The sequence below is a fragment of the Corvus kubaryi genome, unplaced genomic scaffold, assembly GCF_017639235.1.
Source record: "Corvus kubaryi isolate FWS band 111438036 unplaced genomic scaffold, C.kubaryi_AGA036_p1.0 121, whole genome shotgun sequence".
In the NCBI taxonomy this organism is placed as follows: Eukaryota; Metazoa; Chordata; class Aves; order Passeriformes; family Corvidae; genus Corvus; species Corvus kubaryi.
In genome coordinates, this window is record NW_024580656.1 from 1,229,170 (window position 1) to 1,250,014 (window position 20,845).

At 57.8% G+C, this 20,845-nt stretch overlaps 1 protein-coding gene across 1 annotated transcript in view; it reads left to right on the forward strand.

Annotated features, from left to right (window-relative positions):
- MAST3 (microtubule associated serine/threonine kinase 3) overlaps positions 1 to 20,105 on the forward strand; it is a 24,672-nt gene extending 4,567 nt beyond the window's left edge. The window contains 27 exon segments of the mRNA XM_042044860.1: positions 5,745 to 5,833; positions 6,093 to 6,165; positions 6,347 to 6,367; positions 7,558 to 7,636; positions 8,302 to 8,459; positions 10,054 to 10,129; positions 10,562 to 10,771; positions 10,854 to 10,955; positions 11,455 to 11,587; positions 12,089 to 12,156; positions 12,504 to 12,589; positions 12,724 to 12,932; positions 13,227 to 13,365; positions 13,576 to 13,708; positions 13,819 to 13,984; positions 14,219 to 14,320; positions 14,597 to 14,719; positions 15,023 to 15,132; positions 15,276 to 15,421; positions 15,656 to 15,888; positions 16,000 to 16,200; positions 16,284 to 16,510; positions 16,614 to 16,736; positions 16,867 to 17,003; positions 17,243 to 17,427; positions 17,535 to 18,208; positions 18,210 to 20,105. Coding sequence (XP_041900794.1) covers positions 5,745 to 5,833; positions 6,093 to 6,165; positions 6,347 to 6,367; positions 7,558 to 7,636; positions 8,302 to 8,459; positions 10,054 to 10,129; positions 10,562 to 10,771; positions 10,854 to 10,955; positions 11,455 to 11,587; positions 12,089 to 12,156; positions 12,504 to 12,589; positions 12,724 to 12,932; positions 13,227 to 13,365; positions 13,576 to 13,708; positions 13,819 to 13,984; positions 14,219 to 14,320; positions 14,597 to 14,719; positions 15,023 to 15,132; positions 15,276 to 15,421; positions 15,656 to 15,888; positions 16,000 to 16,200; positions 16,284 to 16,510; positions 16,614 to 16,736; positions 16,867 to 17,003; positions 17,243 to 17,427; positions 17,535 to 18,208; positions 18,210 to 18,845 — 4,639 coding nt within the window. The 3' untranslated portion in view covers positions 18,846 to 20,105.
- The last annotated feature ends 740 nt before the right edge of the window (positions 20,106 to 20,845 follow it).

The window sequence follows — 20,845 nt, forward strand, 5'->3', positions numbered from 1 at the left end:
CCGGGGGTGATCGGGGCGCGTGGTTTGGGGGGGACAGGACACGCCACCGTGCATGGGGGGTGGGCAGCGGTGTGCGTGGCTGGGCGGGGGGGCTCTGTCTCTGCACCGGGGGGACACGTGGTGCGTGGGCTGGGGGGTCTGTACCCCGCGGGGGCTCCCTGGGGTGCGTGTTTTGGGGGGTCTGGGTGCAGTGGAGGATGCAGGGATGTGTTCAGGGTGGAGGAGAGCGGAGTGTATGGTCTGGGGGGGGGGCCACGTGTGGGGTTTGGGTTGGTGTCTTAGCACTTGGGAGGCACAATGGGGTGTGTGGTTTGGGGGGGTCCGTGTGTATCGTGGGGTGCAGCAGGGTGGGGTTTGGGAAGGGCAGCAATGCATGGGGGGTGAGAACCAGATTGTGTGATATAGGGGGGGGCTGTGCACCAGGGTGTGTGGTTTTGGGGGGGTGTCTGTGCTTTGGGGGAGGTCACATGTGGGTGTGGGGGTTGGGGGGGGGGGGCTGTGCACCATAGCTGCATCTTTTTGGGGGGTGCTGTGCACTGAGGCAACACCCTCCAGATCCCGAGTGTGGCGGGGTGGGGTGAGCTGTGCAGCGTTGGGTGGGTTGGTTGGAAGCCCAGTGCCATGGGGGATGTGGGGTTTAGAGTCCCAGGGCATTAGGGGGTGTTTTGGGGTGTGTGTGGGTTGGGGAGGGGGAGTATCCTACATGTATGAGGCAGGAAATACCCCTGTGACCCCCTGTGCCAAGGTGGACAGTGCTGATGGAGTGGATCCCATGTGGCACATGGCCCGAACCGGGGTGAGGGTCCCCAGGGTGCCTGGAGGGGTGGGAAGGGGCCAGGGCTCCAGGAGGGCAAATAACTCCCACCCCCTTTGGCAGCAGGGCTGGGACAGTGGTGGGGGGATGCATAAATGGGGTGCAAGGGGGGCTACCCCGGGTCTCCAGCTGCAAGGCCAGGCCTGACCCAGGCAGGCTGGTGGGACGTGTCCCCGAGGAGGGGGACGGAGCACCCGCTGAGCCCCCCAGGCTGGGACCTCCATCCAGCAGGTTTGGGGTGCTGTAGCTGGCCCAGGCATAAAACCCTCCCAAGGCTTTGTGTAACAGAGGTGTTGAAGCCAGTGCGGAGGCAGAGCAGAGAGATTCCCATTGTTGGTGTCTGTCAGTGTCAGTGTGAGCTGGCACAAAGCAACACGGTTGCTTAGCAAATGTATCCATCCCATCCCATCCCAGCTCGGGAAGGCGCCTGCCGCACCTGGGCTGTGGGAATTCCTGCTGCCAGTGTGCGAGGATGGGCGAAGAGGACCCTTAATAATTAAGAAAAGGCACTGGATGGGGTTTTCCAGTCCGGGGTGGCCAAGCTGGGGGGGCTCTGGGAGAGATGTGTAATTGGAAAGATGATCTAGGCAGTCATCTGTCTCCAGCTGAGCATGATGAGGCTGTAATTCTCATGAAGGGCAGAGGATTTGCTCTTCTTTCATTGGTATTCCTAGAATCCACGGTGAGGACTGGTCTGGCCTATTTAACAGAAAGCATATGATGTTATTTAGTGGGATTAAGAGGTTTGAGGGATCCTAATTTCCCGTGGGGGGATGCGGAGATGGCCGGTGCAGGGCAGGAGAGCTGGTGGGTCGATGCTGACGGGGTTCTCCTTCTCCGTGGATGCTGCCCGTGGCTGTTCACACCTCAAACACCACAGGAAAACAGCTCCAAACACCACAGGGAAACAGCCCAGCAAATCTAACAGGTACAGTTTCCTACCCACCACCGGGAACCCGCGGGACAGGGATGTGCAGGGATGCACCCCAGGGTGCTGGGCAGTTTCTTGAGGCTTTTTTGCAGTGCAAAGAAATAAATAAGTCTATACCCAACTTGTTACCCTGTGATTCCCTTTGAGGATTTGGGATTTTGCTTTTGGGAGGTGCCCGATGTGTTGCTTGGTGCTCCAGGGTGGGCTCCTAAGATCACCCACAGTGCCAGGCTTTTGGCTGGGGTGGGATGAGAGGTCAGAGTGAGGATGTGGTGGGGTCCGTGCCAGGCAGAGTGTTGCATTTCACCACCCACACCCTGATCCTCATCCCAGCCCCATTCCAGCCCTCTCCCAGCCCCATCCCTGGGGGCAGCCGAGTTCAGCGCTGTCACAAGTCGTGGAGGACAAATGTCATGGAGAAACTTGGGATGCAGCTGCTTGGTTCAGCGGGTTTCAAAGTTAAACATGAATTTATCCCACTGGAAAGCAGTTTTTTTTCCAGGACATGGTGATCCATGGCACTTCCCCAATCTCCAGGCACATTAGAGCTGTTGGGGGACAGCAAGGAAGGGAGCTGGGAGCACAGACACGTGCTCTCAGTCACGCAGCAGGAGCGGAGCCGCCTGCTCTGCCCTTTGAGATTGAGCCTGCTCCCTTATCACGGCCCGACCCCGCCCTGCTCCCGCCACCCCGCACCCACTTTGTCCCAAACCGGCTGTTTTCTTCCTCGGATTCACCTGGCTGCAGTGCCCGACACCGCGCTGGCATCGGGCACACGGTGCTCTGCTGTCCTGGGAGGTTTAGGGTCGGATCCCGCGGGAGAGGAGCGGGAGCTGCAGCCCCTTTGTGCACTTCCCTGCCTGACCCTCGGTGTTCCACAGTGCTGACCCCGAGCCACCCATCCCCGCTCGGCCAGATCCTGGCAGAGCCATTTGCCGGTTGAGACCTCAGCGTTGTGCAGCCGCATCCTGCCCTTCCCCGAGGGAAGCTCCCCAGGGAACTGATCGTGGTACCCAGCCTGAGTTCAAGGAATGTTTGGACACCGCTCTCAGGGATGCACAGGGCGGGATTGTTGGGGTGTCCTGTGCAGGGCCAGGAGTTGGACTCGATGATCCTTGTGGATCCCTTCCAACTTCAGGATATTCTAGGATTCTATGGAGCTGCCAGGTTCTGCTCCATCTCCTTCCCCTGGACATCCCGTGCCGAGGCCGGGTGCTGGTGTGGTGCCAGCAGGCGCTGGGAGATGCCGGTTCCTCCTCACAGGCAGCCTCCCGACGGGTGACACACGATTTTGCTCCAGGCTTTGGGGTCACACTGGCTGTCACACACTTTCCACATCCCTTGAAACAAGTGCTGGATGGCAGCGGCAGCGCCACAGCCAAGGCAGCCTCAGCACGAGGAGCGCGGGAGATGCTGACAGCGATTTTCCACTCCATTTTTGGTACCAAACGCGCAATTAGGTGATGGAGGCAGAGCGGGCAGCAGCCCCAGCGCCTTCCATCGGGGTTCGGCAGCTCATCTGTGCCCTGGGGCTTGTTTCTAGCCCGAGGTTTCCGTGCGGGAAGGATGGGAACCAGCTGTAGATGATGTGTCAGGCGGAGGGGGGGTTACAGTGGCGCAAGATGGTTGTGGGAGCCGAGGGTGGAGCGCGCGGAAACAGGAAACGTCGGGCTCGCTCCGTGTCACCATTACTGGAACTTGCTTCACTGAAGGTTTGTTTTCATTTCCAAAATGAAACCGAGGGAGGAGAGGTGAGCCCCTCGTCCCCCGGGCTGTCCGCTCTTCGGGACACGGAAGCACGCGCACCCCGGTCCCTGTGGCAGGGCTGGCAGTGAAGCAATGCCAGAGCTGGCAGCTCTTTGCAGCCCTCCTGGTTCCTAAACCTCTTCCTGTGCCGCTGCGGTGGCGGGGCAGGGCTGCTCACGCTGCCTCAGTTTCCCATCCGGCACATGAAGCTGGCAGCAGCCGAGGCTGTGGGTGCTGGGCTGTGAGTTTGCAGCTCTAACTGGGGCTCAAGCCTGTGTTTAAGTGAGAAAATCAAACACCGGAGGCAGGAAAGAGAGTAGGGTTAGATGCGATATTGGGAAGGAATTGTTCCCTGTGGGGGTGGGGAGGCCCTGGCACAGGGTGCCCAGAGCAGCTGTGGCTGCCCCTGGATCCCTGGAAGAAATGTCCGAGGGCAGAAATGTCCAGGACCAGGTTGGATGTTGGCGCTTGGAGCATGCTGGGATGGTGGAAGGTGTCCCTGCCCATGGCAGGGGTAGAACAAGACCATGTTGAAGTTCCCTCCCAACCCAAACTGTTCTGGGATTCTGTGATTCCAGGAAGGGATAAATGTTCAGGGAGGGAAAGGTTTCTGTCTCCTCCCAACATCTCAGCTCAGCCCAGGTGCTGAGAGGAATGTTCTGAGCCCTCCAGGGTCACTGCAGCTCCAGGTGACCTCAGAGCAGTCACAGGATGTGTGTCCCAGGGGGACACCCAGAGACCCCTCCTCCTGAGTGCAGGGAGGTGCAGAGGAGGGGTCTGGGGGCCTCCAGCAGCCTCCCTGGTGGCTGAGACCTTCAGAAGAGTTGGAGCTCCTGGTTTTAGCCCCACTAAAACCAGAGCAGGAGGAGCCCCGCAGGGGGGAGATGCCAGAGGGAGGTGAGGGGTGCTGGATGTCAGGTGTGGAGCTCTGACCGCGCGTGTAGGGCTTTGTCCATGCGTGTGGAGCTCTGTCCATGTGTTTGGAGCTCTGACTACACTTGTAGAGCTCTGACCACGCCTTGCTGGCGTTGGCTCTCCATCAGTGCCTTGTACATCCACCTGCAGGGACCTGTTGTGAATCATTGTCCTTTACACCCTCATGCCACATCTGCCACTCGCGTCTGTTTTTGGGATCCGTGGAGAATCCCTTCGCTTCCAGTTCGTCCCCTCAGTGCTGTGGGTGTTTGTGGCCGTGGTATGGTGTTAAACGATGTCCTTTAATTAGTAGCATCTGTGTGGGCTCCTGTTCCCAGCTTGGTGAGGAAACGCGGTGTCTTTGCGGAATCCGCAGCCTGAGGAAGCGGAAATAGAGGAAGGGGAGGGTTGTCCTCGTGCTTGAGCTTCTGCTCTGTGCCGTGGATATTTGCAGCTTCCTCTTGGCAGAGTGAAGGAGAACTTAAATGAGCCCATCGTGTTTTAAAGGGGGTTGAAATGTGGGAGTGGGGCATGACAGGAGTGGGGCTGCAGCATCCCTGGGGGAATTTCCGAGGCTGAGCCACCCTTGTAAGGCAGCCTTGGACTCGGGGCTGAAAGGAAAAACAAAATTCCTATGAGGGTTGAAACCTTGTGAGTTGGGAGGGTGGGAATGGAGACAGGGATATGAAGACTCAGTACTTGTGGATGTGGCCTTGCCGAGGTGCTCTGTGGGATGTGGTACCAGGATGGGATTTTTTGTGGAGTTTTGGGGTGTCAGGGTGCTGGGGCTGCTTTTCACCTGGTGCTGGTGCACGTGGCTCCCTCCTGCTGCTGGACAGAGCACGGCCCAGCCGGGGCAAAATTCCCACCACCTCCTGGTCACACTGCAAGGTCTCAGGGGGTTGGGACTGTCCTCTCTGCTGTGACATGGGAACCACCAAGGGTAGAGGATTTATAGGAACTAGGGGCATTTTCCATGCAATGGAGCAGCTCAGGTTGTGGCCACTTGGCATTTCCACCGCTTCCTCCTTTTACATCCCTTTTTCTCTTCCTGCCCTGGGGCTGTTTGCCTGTCTCTGCCCTCCCCAGTGAGCCAAAACTAGAAGTGGGACCTTGACGAGACAGTTCTTTGTTAAAAATAACCCTGTCAGCCCATCTCCAGCAGCGCCAGGCCTGGGGATGGATCTTTCCCATGGCAGGAGATCCATAATCAATGGGGTGACAGCAGCCGTGCTCCCTGGCACAGGAATTCACGTGCAGGCAGATCCTTCCATGTCTGAGCCCGTGCAGCTCTGGCTGTCATTGATTCCCTAAATTAATTCCCTCTTCCTTCCCCAGTTGCCGAAGCAGCAATAGGAAGAGCTTAGTGGTGGGCACCCCCTCTCCGACCCTCTCGCGGCCTCTCTCCCCGCTCTCTGTGCCAACAGGTAAGGGATGGGTTCAGCATCTCCCAACCCAACCCAGCGGATGGGTGCAGCATCTCCCAAAATTACCCAAGTATCTTGGAGGGCTTCAGCACCTTGTTAGCAGCAGTGGACTGGCTCCTGGCTGCCAGGTGCCTTTTCCAGGGGGAAATAGGTTGGGAAGTGACTTAAACACTCTTTCCCTGAAGGAGCAACCCCAAGCACCCCTGGATGTTGTATTGGGGTGGGTTTCAGGATGAATTTTCCCCCTTTCTCCCTGCAGCTGGGAGCAGTCCCTTGGACAGCCCACGGAACTTCTCTGCCAGCACCTCCATCAACTTCCCCTTCGCTCGCAGGTGAGCTCCCAACCCCAGTCCCAGAGCAGTAAATATTCACTAGTAAAGATCATTCTCCCACCAGGGAACTGTTCTGTTGATCTCAAGTGACTTGTTTTGCTTTTATTTTTGCTTTCCTTCTGCCTGGTTTCTGGCCTGGTGGTGTTTGCTCTGCCGTGACTGGTTCCTCCCACCACCCCAGCCATGCTCCTCGGACTGACAGGCAAGTACCAAGACTGGGCAGGGGCTGCATTTTGGGGAGGTGTCTGCTCCACATCATCAGGGACCTTCTTTTCTAAGTGTTCAAGGCCAAGTTGGACAAGGCTCGGAGCAACCTGGTCAAGTGGAAGGTGTCTCTGCACATGGCAGGGACTGGGACTGGCTCTTTGAGGTCCTTTCCAATGCAAGCCCATCTAGGACTCTGTGATTCTTTGTCTGCATTCCTGGGGGGGAAGTTTTGCACCAGGACTGGGCTCCCTTCAGCTCTGGGAGCAGAAATATCTCTGTTCCCATCACATCACCCCTGGCTATGTGTTCAGCCCCATCTCGGGCTCTGAGTGCTCCTGATGGATTCGCAGAAGAGTCTGGGGATGGATGCTCATCCAGGTCCCCACAGAGGCAGATCCTGCTGAATCCCCTCCCCAGCCCACGCTGCTCCAGATGCAGCCACCAAAACCCCGTTTAACTAATTAATTAATTGCACACATGGAGGCGGGTGGCTGATTTTAACCCATCGATCGTGGCATGGAAAAACGCCGGGGGCTCTGGGGTGGTTTGCACACTTGTAACAGAGGGAGCAGCCAGGCTGTGGGGTCAGGAGTTTGCGAGTGCTGGAGCTGGATGTGGCACCCTGCCAGCTCCTGCTGTCCTTGACCCCGCACGGGAAATGGCAGTGGGAGGTGAAGGGCCTCATCTTGACCTGGATGTGTCCCCATCCCTTGGAAACATCTCCGAGAGGAAGCATTCGCCTGCGTATGAGCGGTTCCTTTCCTGTTTATGGCCAGGCTCTACTCCCCGGCGCCTGCTGTCTCAGGATGGGTCTTTGGGAATCTCAGTTTCTCACCAAGAAAACTCCCAGCAGGCTGAATTTTGCTCTGGTTAAAAATCAGATTCTCGCAGGCAGTTTTTTTTGCCCCTTCTGAAATGGATTCCACAGAGTCCCGGCGCTGCCCCTTTGCAGTGACCCTGCTGGCTGCCACTGTCCCTGCACACCGTGGCCTCAGCACAGGCCCCCTCCCCTGCAAAGCCCTTATTTCACCCAGTTTCAGTCTGTTCTCAAAAGAGGTTTTGGGGCTTTATTCCTCAAGCCACGCCTGTGTCCTGCTCCTCAGTGTTTGGCTCTGATGTTGTTGATTTGCGTTCGGATGTTGGGGTTTTTTCCCCTGTATGTGATGGTCACGTTTGTGCTCACAGGGCTGATGGCAGAAGGTGGTCACTGGCTTCGTTACCCTCCTCTGGCTATGGGACCAACACCCCCAGCTCCACGGTCTCGGTAATGTTTGCTTTCTTATGGCAAGAGATGATTTATGGCAATAGATGACAAGATCCTAAAACCTCAGGTTTTTTGCTGAAATGCCTCCCGAGCCCCACGGCGCTGGGTTCTAAAGGACCATGTGCTTTAGCTGCATCCTGCTGCCCAAATGAGCTTTTAAGAAAGTCATAGGGCTTGGCTAAGGGCTTGCAGCATCCCTGGGGGTTACAGTGTCCCTGGGGGTTACAGTGTCCCTGGGGGTTACAGCATCTCTGGGTTAACTTCATCCCCAGGGTTACAGCATCCCTGGGAGTTACTGTGTCCTAGGGTTACAGTGTTCCTGGGGTTACAGCATCCCTGGACATTAGAGCATCCCTGGGAGTTCGAGCATCCCTGGGTGTGACAGGACTGAGCTGCCGGGGATGCTGGAGTTACAAAGGATGGGCTCAGTGGAGCCAGACCGAGTGGGAGAATGGGGGAGCTGGGGCTGGGAGTGGGCAGTGCAGACCTCCCCAGACTGCCCTTCTCCACATTTCACACTCCCAAGCCCAGACCATGCTGCCTGACAGTGTTTGCTGTTTGAGACTCCAAGGGACACTTCCCTCATGGGCTTGCTGGTTCCCACCCCAACACCAGGGAGCACGGACCCTTCCCCTGATCTCCTGCATCCCTCTCTCTCTTCCCAGTCATCTTCATCCTCCCAGGAGCGCCTGCACCAGCTGCCGTACCAGCCCACCCCCGACGAGCTGCATTTCCTTTCTAAGCATTTCCGCAGTACGGAGAGCGTCACGGACGAGGAGGGCAGGCACTCGCCCTGCCTGCGCCCACGATCCAGGAGCCTCAGGTGGGGCACCCATGGTGGGAAGGCACCCACGGAGCTGCCAGGACAATACACCGGGTGCTGGCACATCCAGGGCATCCTCTGCCCTCTCACGAGCTGCTTCTGGGGTGTCCTGGTCCTGCTAAGCCTGTCCCAAACCCTGATATGGGTTTGCCTCTTGCAGGGAAGTGGAGAGAGTTTGGCTTGAGGTTGTAGGTGCCCCATCCCTGGAAATATTCAAGGTCAGGTTGGGTGGGGCTCTGAGCGACCTGGTCTGGTGGAAGGTGTCCCAAACTGTTCCATGATTCTGTGATCCTATGCTCCATGGGCATTAAGATCTGGTTCTGAGCATATTCTTTGCTGTTGGGATGTGGCACTGCTCTCCTGGCAGCAGGCAATACTTGTGTCCTAGGGCTGAAGCTGGAGAAAGCAGGATTTGTTCCACAGGAGTTGGTTTGCAGCCTCTTCTCAGTTTTCTGAATGATTTTGGTGGTGAGGAGGGGACCACCAAGCAGAAGCTCAAGCAGTGATCATCCTTGCATGACTGACCTGCTGTTAAAACATAAAAATCCCATTTCTGGGCTTGGATCAGAAAACATCACTTTTGTTTGCTGGGGCAGGCCTTTGCCTCTGCAAAAAAACCCACAAGGAGTTCAGGTGAACGGGAATTTGTGGGCTGGAGAGAGGAAAATTCAGAGAAAACATCGAGCCAGTGGCCACGGCACTGCGTGAGCTGACCCTCAGCTGGACCTGCTGAGCTCCACGTTGCTGCTCCAAGGTCACATCCTGCAATGAGCCACCCACATTGTCCAGCACCAGAAGCCTGTGCTTCTTGCAGGGGATATTTTGGTTAAATCCTCTTTTCCCTCTGAAAAATCTCCTGACCCTCTTTGCTGCCAGAGGCAGAACCATAGCCCGGCATGTTGCCGGCCGGAATTTCATTAAAATCAGATTAATTATCTGACAGGGGTTTGTAGGTGGCAAGGTTTTCACTGAGGAGATGCCAGCTCTGCAGTTGGCACAGCAAAGGCTGGGGCAGGGCTGGGGCTGGGCTGGGGCTGGTTTTAATCACCATATTTATTATTTTATGGTGGTTAATGAGTTGCTGGCTGCTCCTGCAACTTGCTTTGCATAACGGGATCACCAGGCAGAGCCCTGGGAGGGGAAGTGTTGGGTGAGGGAAGGAGGAAAACCATGTTTAATGGAGATTGCTGTGTCCACCACGAGGTTTGGTTGGGTATTTTGTTTGCTGGTGAGCTGCAGAAAAGGCAACGATGGCGAGAAATTGTGGGATCCAGAGGAAGGAAAGGATGAGCTCATTCTTCAAAGCCAAGTGGCTGATGGAGCAGCCTCTCAGCTCTGGATTTCCAAGTGACTTGTCTTTGGGGATCTGGGTTTGCAGGAGGTTAAGCTTCCCTAGACCGCATCCCAGGGACCTCCAGGGGGAGGGATGCTGCTGGGAGTGCTGGCCCAAAGATGGTGACTCCACTTGGATGAGCTTTAGCCGCTTGGAATCAGGATTTAGGAGGAGGGAACAAATTGCTCTCCAGGGGTAGTGGCTATTTGCATAGATGTAAATGACTTGAGCCTCGTAACACCACTTTTCCTCCCTCTGCAGCCCTGGACGGACGAGCGGAACGTTTGATAATGAGGTGGTGATGATGAACCATGTCTACAAGGAGAGGTTCCCCAAGGTAACTGCCGGGCCCTGGGGGATGTCAGTGCTTCCCTGGCATCCTGGCAGCACCTTCTCCAGAACAACCTCTCCATGCGGGAGTGTGGAGTGCATGGGTGGATGGATCCTGGGGGTGTTGGGGACACTGGAGATGCAATAAACCTGTGGGTCTGCCCCATCACACAAGCAGGCAGAGGTCTCTGGAGACTTTGGTGGAGTTTTTTGCAGTCTGCTGGGTCCCAGGTGGGGTCATGATGTGCATGTGGATATTTGAGCTGCAGGAGGTGCTGGGATGAGATCCTGGCTGGCCAAACCCAGTGCAGGAGGTGCTGGGATGAGGTCCTGGCTGGCCAAACACAGTGCAGGAGGTGCTGGGATGAGATCCTGGCTGGCCAAACCCATGGCATGGGGACATGTGTTCCTGGACATCACCAGCCACTCTGCCTTGCAGGCCACAGCCCAGATGGAAGAGCGCCTGCAGGACACCATCACCAACTTCTCCCCAAGCAGCACCCTGCCCCTGGCTGATGGGGTGCTGGGCTTCATCCACCACCAGATCATCGAGCTGGCCCGAGACTGCCTGGCCAAGTCCCAGGGAGCTCTCATCACCTCCCGCTACTTCATGGAGCTGCAGGAGAAACTAGAGAAGATGCTCCGAGACGTGAGTACAGGGCAGTTCCCTGCCTGGTGCCACCTTGTGAGGCCACCAAGGGACACCTGGCATCTGTCTCCATTCCCTACAGGCTCAGGAGCGTTCCGAGAGTGAGGAGGTGAAGTTCATTGACCAGTTGGTGAGGAAGCTGCTGATCATCATCTCCCGCCCTGCTCGACTTCTGGAGTGCCTGGTAAGACATGGAAGCTCCTGTCTTGTCTTTCGTGGTCTGTGCCAGCCTGGAGAGGAGGCAAAGCCTCCAGGATGCCCCTGGATCCCTGGAAGTGCCCAAGGCCAGGCTGGATGGGGCTTGGAGCAACCTGGGAGAGTGGAAGGTGTCCCCGCCCATGGCAGGGGGTTGGAATGAGATGATCTTTAAGGTCTCTTCCAGCCCAAACCAAGCTGTGATTCTGTGGTTTTCAGGGCTTTATTTTTTAGCTGATGTGCTGAATTTCTAAAGCACTCACCTTGTGCTGTTGTTCCTGATGAAATTTTCATCTCCCTTTGTTTTCCTTCCAAAGCCAACTCACAGAGCTACATTTTTTTTTCCATCACCCTTGACATGGGGAATGACAGGGAAACGACATGTCCAGGGCCTGTCCCCAGTTACAGGTGTCTCCTGCAAGGCTTAGAGGAGAAGTTTAACTTTGCAAAATCTCTCTCCTCAACTGTGCTTGGTTTTCCCCATCCAGGAGTTCGACCCAGAGGAGTTTTACCATCTCCTGGAAGCTGCAGAAGGACACGCCAAAGTTGGGCAGGGAATAAAGACCGATATTCCCCGATACATCATCAGCCAACTGGGGCTCGTCAAGGACCCACTGGAGGGTAGGGAAGCACTTGGGCTGGTGGCTCTGAGGTCTGCAGCAGGATGTGGACTCCCAGTTTGGCCACTGGTGATCACAATCGAGCACTGGGAGCTGTCAGGGAGACCTGTAGGGCTGAGCTGGTGTCATGGTGGGAGAGTCACTGCAGGACCAGGACGATGGCCAAGTCCTTCTAGCCAGCCCCACATCCCTTATTGTTACTTCCAACACGTTCAGCAAAGCAGATTAAGCTCAAAACCACTTAATCCATGGCCATAGGGGGGGGAATCGTAATCCCTGGAGAACGCAGGAATGACTATCAAAAAAAGAATTATATAAATGTTTAACCTTGTGTTGAACCTCTTAACGTCATGACCTGAATTTCTCCACACGATAGCTCGAGCAAAGCATGTGGCTAAATCCCCACGGGGTCTCTGAGTTTGGAAGGAGAGTGGTTGGGCAGGGGGTGATTTTGGTGGGGGTCAAGCATGAGGAAAGTGAAAACCATCCCTGTCACCTGCAGAAATGGGGCAGCTGGATCACTTTGACAGCGGGAACACCATCACACCGGAGAACGATGACACCTGTGAGGTGAGTGTGGTCCCACCTGCATGTGCCACCTGCTGCCTCCGGCTTCCCCCAGCCTCACCCCACACCAGAGCTCCTTGCAACTGTCCCAGACTGGGAGATGTTCATCTGGATTGTCCTCAAGGGTGATTGATGTACTAAGCGGAAGATCTCACAATCCCTCATTTGGCTTCTTGAATGGACAGAGCTCGGAGTGGGCTCTTGATCTGCAGAGCATCTTGGGCTTCTGGCTTGGGGTTTGCAGCTGGAGAGGGCTCTGGCAGAAAGAAGCTTTTGGAGGTGGTACATGATGGTGCTGGGTGAATTCCTGCTTGCAAATGGGAAACATTAAAAACCTGTGTCTTCTTCAGAGCCAGCCCTCAGTCACCGTCCCACGGAGGAAGCCCTGCGAGGGGGACTTCGAGACCATCAAGCTGATCAGCAACGGGGCTTATGGGTGAGTTGGGGAGTTCCTATCAGTTGTCTCCACCTGTAAATGACTCCAAAGCCCTCCCTGTCCGAGCCCCACGGTGTGGGGTGGTCAGTGCTGGTGGCTGGAGGATGTGTGTTGAGGTCCGGCCGTTCCTCCAGGGCCGTGTACCTGGTGAGGCACAGGGAGACACGGCAGCGCTTTGCCCTGAAGAAAATCAACAAGCAGAACCTTATCCTGAGGAACCAGATCCAGCAGGTGTTCGTGGAGAGGGACATCCTCACCTTCGCCGAGAACCCCTTCGTGGTCAGCATGTTCTGCTCCTTCGAGACGAAGCGACACCTCTGCATGGTCATGGAGTATGTGGAAGGTGAGAGCAGGACTTGGGGCTGGAGGGTGCAGGGAGGAGGGGAGGATATCAAAGTCTGAGCATCAAGGACAACACCTGGACATCTCCTGCCCTGCTTTGCTCAGGGAAGCAGAGGGAAGCACGAGGAGATGATCTTGGGATCCTGAGTCCCACCTTGATGAAGGTGGTGGCCATGGTCACCTCAGAGTGTGTTTGTGCCCCGTGCCTGGGGATCAGCTGCTCAGAGGGGCTGGCTGGGAGCCCGCTGGGCCTGCTGACCTCACTGCCTTCTCTGATCCCCCTGTGTCCCCACAGGGGGGGATTGTGCCACGTTGCTGAAGAACATGGGCCCCCTGCCCGTCGACATGGCGAAGATGTACTTTGCTGAGACCGTCCTTGCCCTGGAGTACCTCCACAACTACGGCATCGTCCACCGGGACCTCAAACCTGACAAGTGAGGATGTGGGTCAGGTCTGAGCAAGGGTGGGGCTGGCTTTGGATGGAAAAGGGAAAGACAAGAGGGAAGGGCAGAATGGGTTTTGTTGCCCAGAGACTGGTTCTGTGCTGTTGCATCAGGACCAGAGGTCCTGGGGTGTGGCCGGTCCATCTCAAGTCTCCACAGGAGCAAACAGCAGCATTGTGGGGTGTCTGTCTTCTCTTGCAGTTTGCTCATCACCTCCATGGGCCACATAAAGCTGACAGACTTTGGTCTGTCAAAGATCGGCCTGATGAACATGACCACGAACCTCTACGAAGGGCACATGGAGAAGGACACGCGGGAGTTCATGGACAAGCAGGTACGAGGTCCTGCTCCACGTGGCTGACCTGCCATCACTGGGGTCTGGGACAACCTCAGGACTTGTTGCAAAGGTCCCTGCGGAGGTGTCAGGCCCTGCTTCCCATGCAGGTGTGTGGCACTCCAGAGTACATCGCCCCTGAAGTCATCCTCATCCAGGGCTATGGGAAGCCCGTGGACTGGTGGGCCATGGGCATCATCCTCTACGAGTTCCTGGTGGGCTGCGTCCCCTTCTTCGGAGACACCCCCGAGGAGCTCTTTGGGCAGGTCATCAGTGGTGAGTGTCAGGGACAAGTTTGTGTTCCCAGCAGCCAAGGCTTGTCCTTTAACACTTGGGAAGCTTCGTTCCTTCCTGTCACACCCGGCTGAACAGTGAGGAGGCTCCTCAAGCTTTGACTTCCTGCTTTGGGAGGGCCCTTCCCCTGCTGCAGCTCCCGGGGGACTTTCCTGCTGCCCAGAAGTGTCCAAACCCTTTCAGCCACCCCAAATCTCTTTTCCTTTTTCCTTGCAGATGAAATTATGTGGCCAGAAGGGGACGAGGCTCTCCCTGCAGATGCCCAGGACCTGATCACACGGTTGCTGAGGCAGTGTCCCCTCGAGCGCCTGGGCACTGGTACGCATGGCAACCCCCTTGGGGGTGACCTGGCACCTCCATTCTCATCAAGCTTGCATGGCTTTGAGTCCAAAGCATGTCCTACCACACTGAGGGTGCTCAGAGGAGGTCTTCTGCTCAGGGTTCCCCCCAGGAAGGCTGCACAGGGCTCCTGTCTGTCCTTTTTTAAGCCATTTGCTGTGTGTGGAGGAGAGACTGTGCTGTTTGGGATGGGAGCAGGAGCATCCCAGGTCCCTCCTGCCCCATGTCCCTGACACGGGTTTCTCTGCCTGGCAGGAGGTGCACATGAGGTGAAGCACCATTCCTTCTTCCTCCATCTGGACTGGAACGGGCTGCTGCGGCAGAAGGCTGAGTTCATCCCCCAGCTGGAGTCGGAGGATGATACCAGCTACTTTGACAGTGAGGCCAAATCCATTCCTTTTCCCCCTCTGCCAATCCATTATCCCCGCTGCACTTTGGATGCTCCCATGGGGGATGAAAATCTCCTGGGGGAAGCTGGTTGCTTTACAACCCATATCACGAAACAGATACAATCCTCTTTCCAGACTGCTCACCCTTACCAGCTTCCTCCCCCCAAATCTCCACTGGGATTTGGGACTGGGCTGTCACCCCGTGGGTGTAGGTCCCACCTGGCCCTACAGGCAGGACGTGGAGCTCTGCAGGCAGGGTGACATCCCTTTCCCCTCTGGCTCTTGCTTTCAGCTCGCTCCGAGAGGTATCGCCACTTGGATTCAGAGGATGAGGAAACCAATGACGAGGAATCATCGGTGGAGATCGGGCAGTTCTCCTCCTGCTCCCACCGCTTCAGCAAGGTGCTCCAGTCCCTCCTGCAGCATCCAAAATACTTTGGCACTGCAACCAGTGCGGCTGTGCCGAGCATCGGTGTCTTGGCTGACACCAGAGCACCCAGATTCCCCAATTTCTGCTCCTTGCTGATGGCTCCTCTCCTCCTCAGGTGTACAGCAGCTCTGAGTTCCTGGCCGTCAACTCCACCCTCAGTCTCTCCTCCTCCGACCGGAGTCACTGTGATGACAAAGAAGAGCGGTGGGACCGGCACTCGGGAGATGAGGACAGGAGCCGGCCAGCGGGCACCGAGCCCCGGTGCGTGGTCAGGGGGGCTGCACTGCTGGTGTGGGCTCTTGCCAGTGCCCAGGGCTTGTGCCAGGACCAAGGGTTTGTGCTGACATCATGGGTTTGTGGTGGCACTGAGGGTTTGTGTCCTTACTGAGGGTTCAGTGAGGTCAGTGGGACATGTCCTGAGGTGCTGCAGGGGCTCAGTGCCATCCCCCTCACCCATCTTGGGTTGTCCTGAGCCCTCCTGCTCTTCCCACGCAGCCTCCGCTCCTGGACGTCTGGCAGCGCCACGCCGTACGCCTCCCGGCACGAGCGGAGCCGCAGCCCCACCGCACTGCCCAGCACCCTCAGCCTGGACACCATGCCCAAGTTTGCCTTCTCCTCGGAGGATGAGAGCCCTTGCGTGGCATCCTCCAAGCCGGAGAGACCGAAGTTTGTGGTGGGAGACTCGGACGCGGGGGCTGGCGGCGCGGTGAAGCAGTCGGCGTTATCCGGTGTGTGGGCTGTGGGCGCCAGTGTGGGATGCTCTGGGGGCAGCCAGGGTCCTGCATGGCACGGGGTGGCTTCTCCACATCCCCAAACTCTCCCTACTCCCCTCTGTGCAGCCGATCTCGTCAGCCTGAACCGCATCCGCCTGCGGAGCAACAGCACTGGCACCAAGAACTCGACTCCCCGGAGCCTGGAGCCGAGCGGGGGCCGTCGGCTGAGCACCCAGAAGGATGTGCCGGAGAGGCAGAGAGCCTCGCTGGGCAGCCGTGTGCCCAAATCTGCCTCCGTCTCAGCCCTGTCCCTCATCATCACATCAGGTCTGTGTGCTGTGTGATTTATCCTGCTGGATGGCCACTGCCACGTGGTTTTGCCGGACTGAGCCGGCTCCTTCTGCTTGCAGATGACTTCGGTGGTGGTCCCCTGATGAGCCCCATCTCGCCCCACTCGCTCTCGTCCAACCCCTCTTCCCGGGACTCCTCCCCGAGCCGAGACTCCTCGCTGGCCATCGCCAGCCTGCGGCCGCCCATCATCATCCACAGCTCGGGGAAGAAGTACGGCTTCACCCTACGAGCCATCCGCGTCTACATGGGCGACAGCGACGTCTACACTGTCCACCACATGGTCTGGGTATGTGCCCTGGGGTCTAGTGGTGCCAGACACTGCCTTTCCCAGTGGGAAAACCCCAGGAGGAAGCCTGCATCCAAATAAAATCTTTGTGTTTGGGTTGCAGAGCGTGGAGGAGGGGAGCCCCGCGCAGGAGGCCGGGCTGAGGGCAGGCGATCTCATCACACACGTGAACGGCGAGTCCGTGCTGGGTTTGGTCCACCGGGACGTCGTGGAGCTGCTGCTGAAGGTGGGTGACCAGAGCTGCTCTGCTCTCCCAGGGCATCAATTCAGCAGCTCCCTGGCACTGCCTTTGCTGGCAGCTGAGGCAGGAGCTGGTTTGGATCCAGTGCTATGGTGATTCTTTTTCCACCCCTCAGAGTGGGAATAAAGTGGCCCTGAGGACCACTGCCCTGGAAAACACCTCCATTAAAATTGGTCCTGCACGGAAGAACAGCTCCAAGACAAGAATGGCACGGAGGAGTAAAAAGAGCAGAAAAAGGGATGGCCAAGACAGGTAGGTAAAACCAGGATAGAACTGTGTTTGTCCCCGTGCGTGGGCAACTGGAGGAATGCTCTGGATCTGCCATATCGGGGTGTCCAGTGTGGTCTGGCCCTGCTGGCACTGGGTTGGATTCTCTGGATCTGCCATACTAGGATGTCCAGTGGGGTCTGGTCCTGCTGCCACCAGGTCAGCAAGCTTGAGGCTAACAGCTTTAAGAAGAAGCCAAAGTTATTCCTGTCCCCCCCCCCCAGCAGGAGAAAATCCCTTTTCAAGAAGATCTCCAAGCAGTCGTCGGTCCTGCACACCAGCCGCAGCTTCTCCTCGGGTCTTCATCACTCTCTGTCCTCCAGTGAGAGCCTCCCGGAGTCCCCCACGCACAGCCTGTCCCCGGGTCCCACGACGCCGTGCCGCAGCCCCGCTCCCGACCTGCCCTCAGGTACCCCAAGGGGGGATATTGGCTTGGGGCAGGGCAGGATGCTGTGTGTCCCTCGGGGAGGCCGTGTCCCTCCATCCCTACAGTGACCTTTTCTCTTTGTACGGCAGATGCTGTGTCCCCTCAGAGCACCTCTCCCTCCTCCAGCACCCCAACATCACCCGCCGGCCACGTGCGCCCCAGCTCCCTGCACGGGCTGGCCCCCAAACTGGGTGGGCCGCGCTACAAAGTGGGACGTCGCAAATCCACCAGCAGCATCCCCCCCTCGCCCCTGGCCTGCACCCCTTCCTCGGCCCAGCGCCCGCCTTCCCCCCAGCGCTCCCCATCGCCGCTCCATGGGTACCCCAAAACCCCCCATTCCTTCCAGGGCAAGACCCTGTCCCCCCCCACCATCGTCCGGCAGAGCTCCCGGCCCCGCAGCGCCGACTGCCCCCGCTCCCCCCTCCTCAAGCGCGTCCAGTCGGCCGAGAAGATCGTCACCATCCTGGCCGAGAAGAAAACCGGCGGCGGCCGCAAGCTGGGGCTGGAGATGTCCACGCTGGATGGGGAGGCCATCGGGGAGGGAGACACGCTGCCGTACCCTGGGGAGCACGGGTACCACCCCGCCAGCTCCCGGCTGGGAGAGCGGCACGACCGGGACCAGGAGATGGTGGTGATGCGGCGCCTGAACCTGTCGGAGCGCCGGGACTCCTTCAAGAAGCAAGAAGCGGTTCAAGAAGTGAGTTTTGACGAGCAGGAGACAGCGGCAGGGAGCGAAGACGGCGGCAAGAGCGAAGAAGGGCAGGGCACGGCTGCCCAGGGCGGTGGCACGGAGCCGCCACCGAAGCCAAAGCCCAGCACGGTCCCGCAGATCGCCGTGCAGGGCTCGGAGAGCGACGAGCAGGAGCCGGCGGTGGCCGAGTGGGAATGCCAGGGCTCCTACCCCATCAGCAGCACTGAGCAGCCAAACAGCAGCATCTCCTTGCCGTGGTGGGATGGGTGTGAGCATCGGGACCGTGGCTCCCAGCAGCAGCGGAACTGCAGGGAGGGATCAAGCGGCCACTGGCAAGTGCCAGCACAGGGCCAGGAGCCGCCGGGTGCTCATCTCCCGGCTCCCCGGGGCACGTGGAGCGGGGCCAAGCACGCCTGAGCCCCACGCCGGCACCAGGGATGGTTCAGGCTCCCTGTGGCATCCCAGTGCCTCCCCAACACCCCATCCTGTGCGGCAAATCCATGAGACAAACGTCCCCGGAGCCACTCTGGACACTGGCGCTGGCCAGGCCGGCTGTGGCCCGGTACTTCGCCCCCCTGGAAGGCTTTTTGTACTCCCTGAAAGATGCTCATATTTTTATAGAGACGCAGGAGCTTTTCTGGCGGCGGCGTTTCCCCAGCTGGGCCCCGACCTCTGTGTACAGAAAGGACTCGATGCAAATATTCCTTAATTAATTTATTACTTTTTATAAGCTAAACGGGCAGTGCAGGACTGTCGCAGGGGCCAACCCAGCTCTGGGAGTCCCAGCCTTTTCCGTGCGTCTCCCAGCTCCCAGCCCACTGTTTTCTAACCCACTCGCTTTTCCCTACTTTTTAACTTCAATTCTAGCTGGAAACACCCCAGATCTCCTAAGAAACCCATAATTCTAATATTTAAAATTAAAACAAAATCCCAAATCCATAGCAACATCCCCCACATGCTGGTGCTCTGGGCTGGGATGCAGAGGGCGGGATATTCTTAGCATATGGATCATCAGATGATGAGCATATGGATCATTTTATAAGCTTACAGGAGATATAAAAAGGGTTTAATTGTTTTATTTGGAGATTTTACAGGCACCTGGCTCCATTGGCCCTTCCAGGTGGGAAAAACCAAGACATTCCCCAGATGGGAATATTAATGGGATTTTTAGGGTCAGTTTTTGCTCTTTCCATTTCTCTGCCACCAGATCCCGTGGTGTTGGTTGGTCAGTGCTCAGACACCCACAAGATCCCAATTTTTCTCTTTAAAAAAAAAAAACAACAACTTCCCCAGCCCAGTGAGCGCCTGTGCTGCCTCAGTTGTAATTTGAGAATTTCATCCCTTTCTTTCCCCTCCTGTTGCTCCTTACCCAACAACCAACAGCTCAACCCAGCATTTCTCCCCCATTTCTACCGTTTTCTGGGATATAAACGTTTCCATTTGTTGATGCATGTTCCGGTTTCCCCCCTCCCCCGCCGTGGTTTGGTGCCGTGGTGCTCCGAGCACCGTGACGGTGACAGGGGGACATCCCTGGTTTGCCGACCCCGCTGCCATCAGGCGTCACCGTGCCCCCGGTGGATTTTTGGGCTGCGTGTTGGATTCTTTTGTGCACGTGTGGTTTGTGCCAGGCTCCGTATCCCGCTTCTCCCGTTCAACTGGTGCTGTTAAACCCTCCCAAAAACGAGCAACCAGAGCTGCTCCGTGTTTCCTTTGCTTCTCCCTCCACTCTCTGTATTAAGGTCTTGGGAAGGCAGCGGGATTTTGGGGAGACACTGGGCACCCCCTGCCCACTGGCACGGTGGGATGGGGGGCTCGGCTGCACACCGGTGGCGTGGACAGGGTGGGAAGAGGATTTTTTAAATGGAAAATGTCTTAAAAGCCAAGGGTACTGTGTCTTCCTGCCCAGTGCCCGGCTCTGTTCGTACCTTCGGGAAGTTTTATGTTGGATTAAAATTGTCCCTTGCGCTGAGTGTGGTGTCCAGAGAAGGGGGGGGGGGGGGGGGCTGGCACTGGAGTGTGCAGGGCAGCGAGTGCCCACTCTGGGGGCGATGGCAAGGGGTGAACGGGGCCGCAGCACAGGTGGGAGGGGAGGGGAGGTGGCCCTGCAGTGGCACTGGGATGGCTGGCACCCAGCCTGGCTCCGGCACCGGGCCCCGACCGTGGGTGCTCGGTGCAGTGCCGGTGCCCGGAGCAGTGTCCCGCACCCCTGGTGCAGTCCCAGAGCCGTGACCTGTGCCCAGGGTAGTGCCGCATGCTTGGTGCCATGCCCCATTCCCAAATCTACGCCCCCTGCTCTGTCCCCGGTGCAGTGCCCGGTGCCCCATGCCCAGTGCAGTCCCGGTGCAGTGCCCGATGCCCGGTGCTGTGCCCAGTGTCCAGCGCCCGGTGCAGTCCCGGTGCTGTGCCCTGTTCCCGGTGCAATCCCGGTGTCCAGTGCAGCCCCAGTGCCTGGTGCTGTGCCCCGTTCCGGTGCGATCCCGGTGCAGTCCCAGTGCCCAGTGCAACCCTGGTGCAATCCCGGTGCTGTGCCCGGTTCCCGGTGCGATCCCAGCGCATTCCCGAGCCCGGTGCAGTCCCAGTGCTGTGCCCCATGCCCGGTGCAATCCCGGTGCTGTGCCCCGTTCCCGGTGCTGTCCCGGTGCTGTGCCCCGTTCCCGGTTCGATCCCGGTGCTGTGCCCGGTTCCCGGTGCAATCCCGGTGCTGTGCCC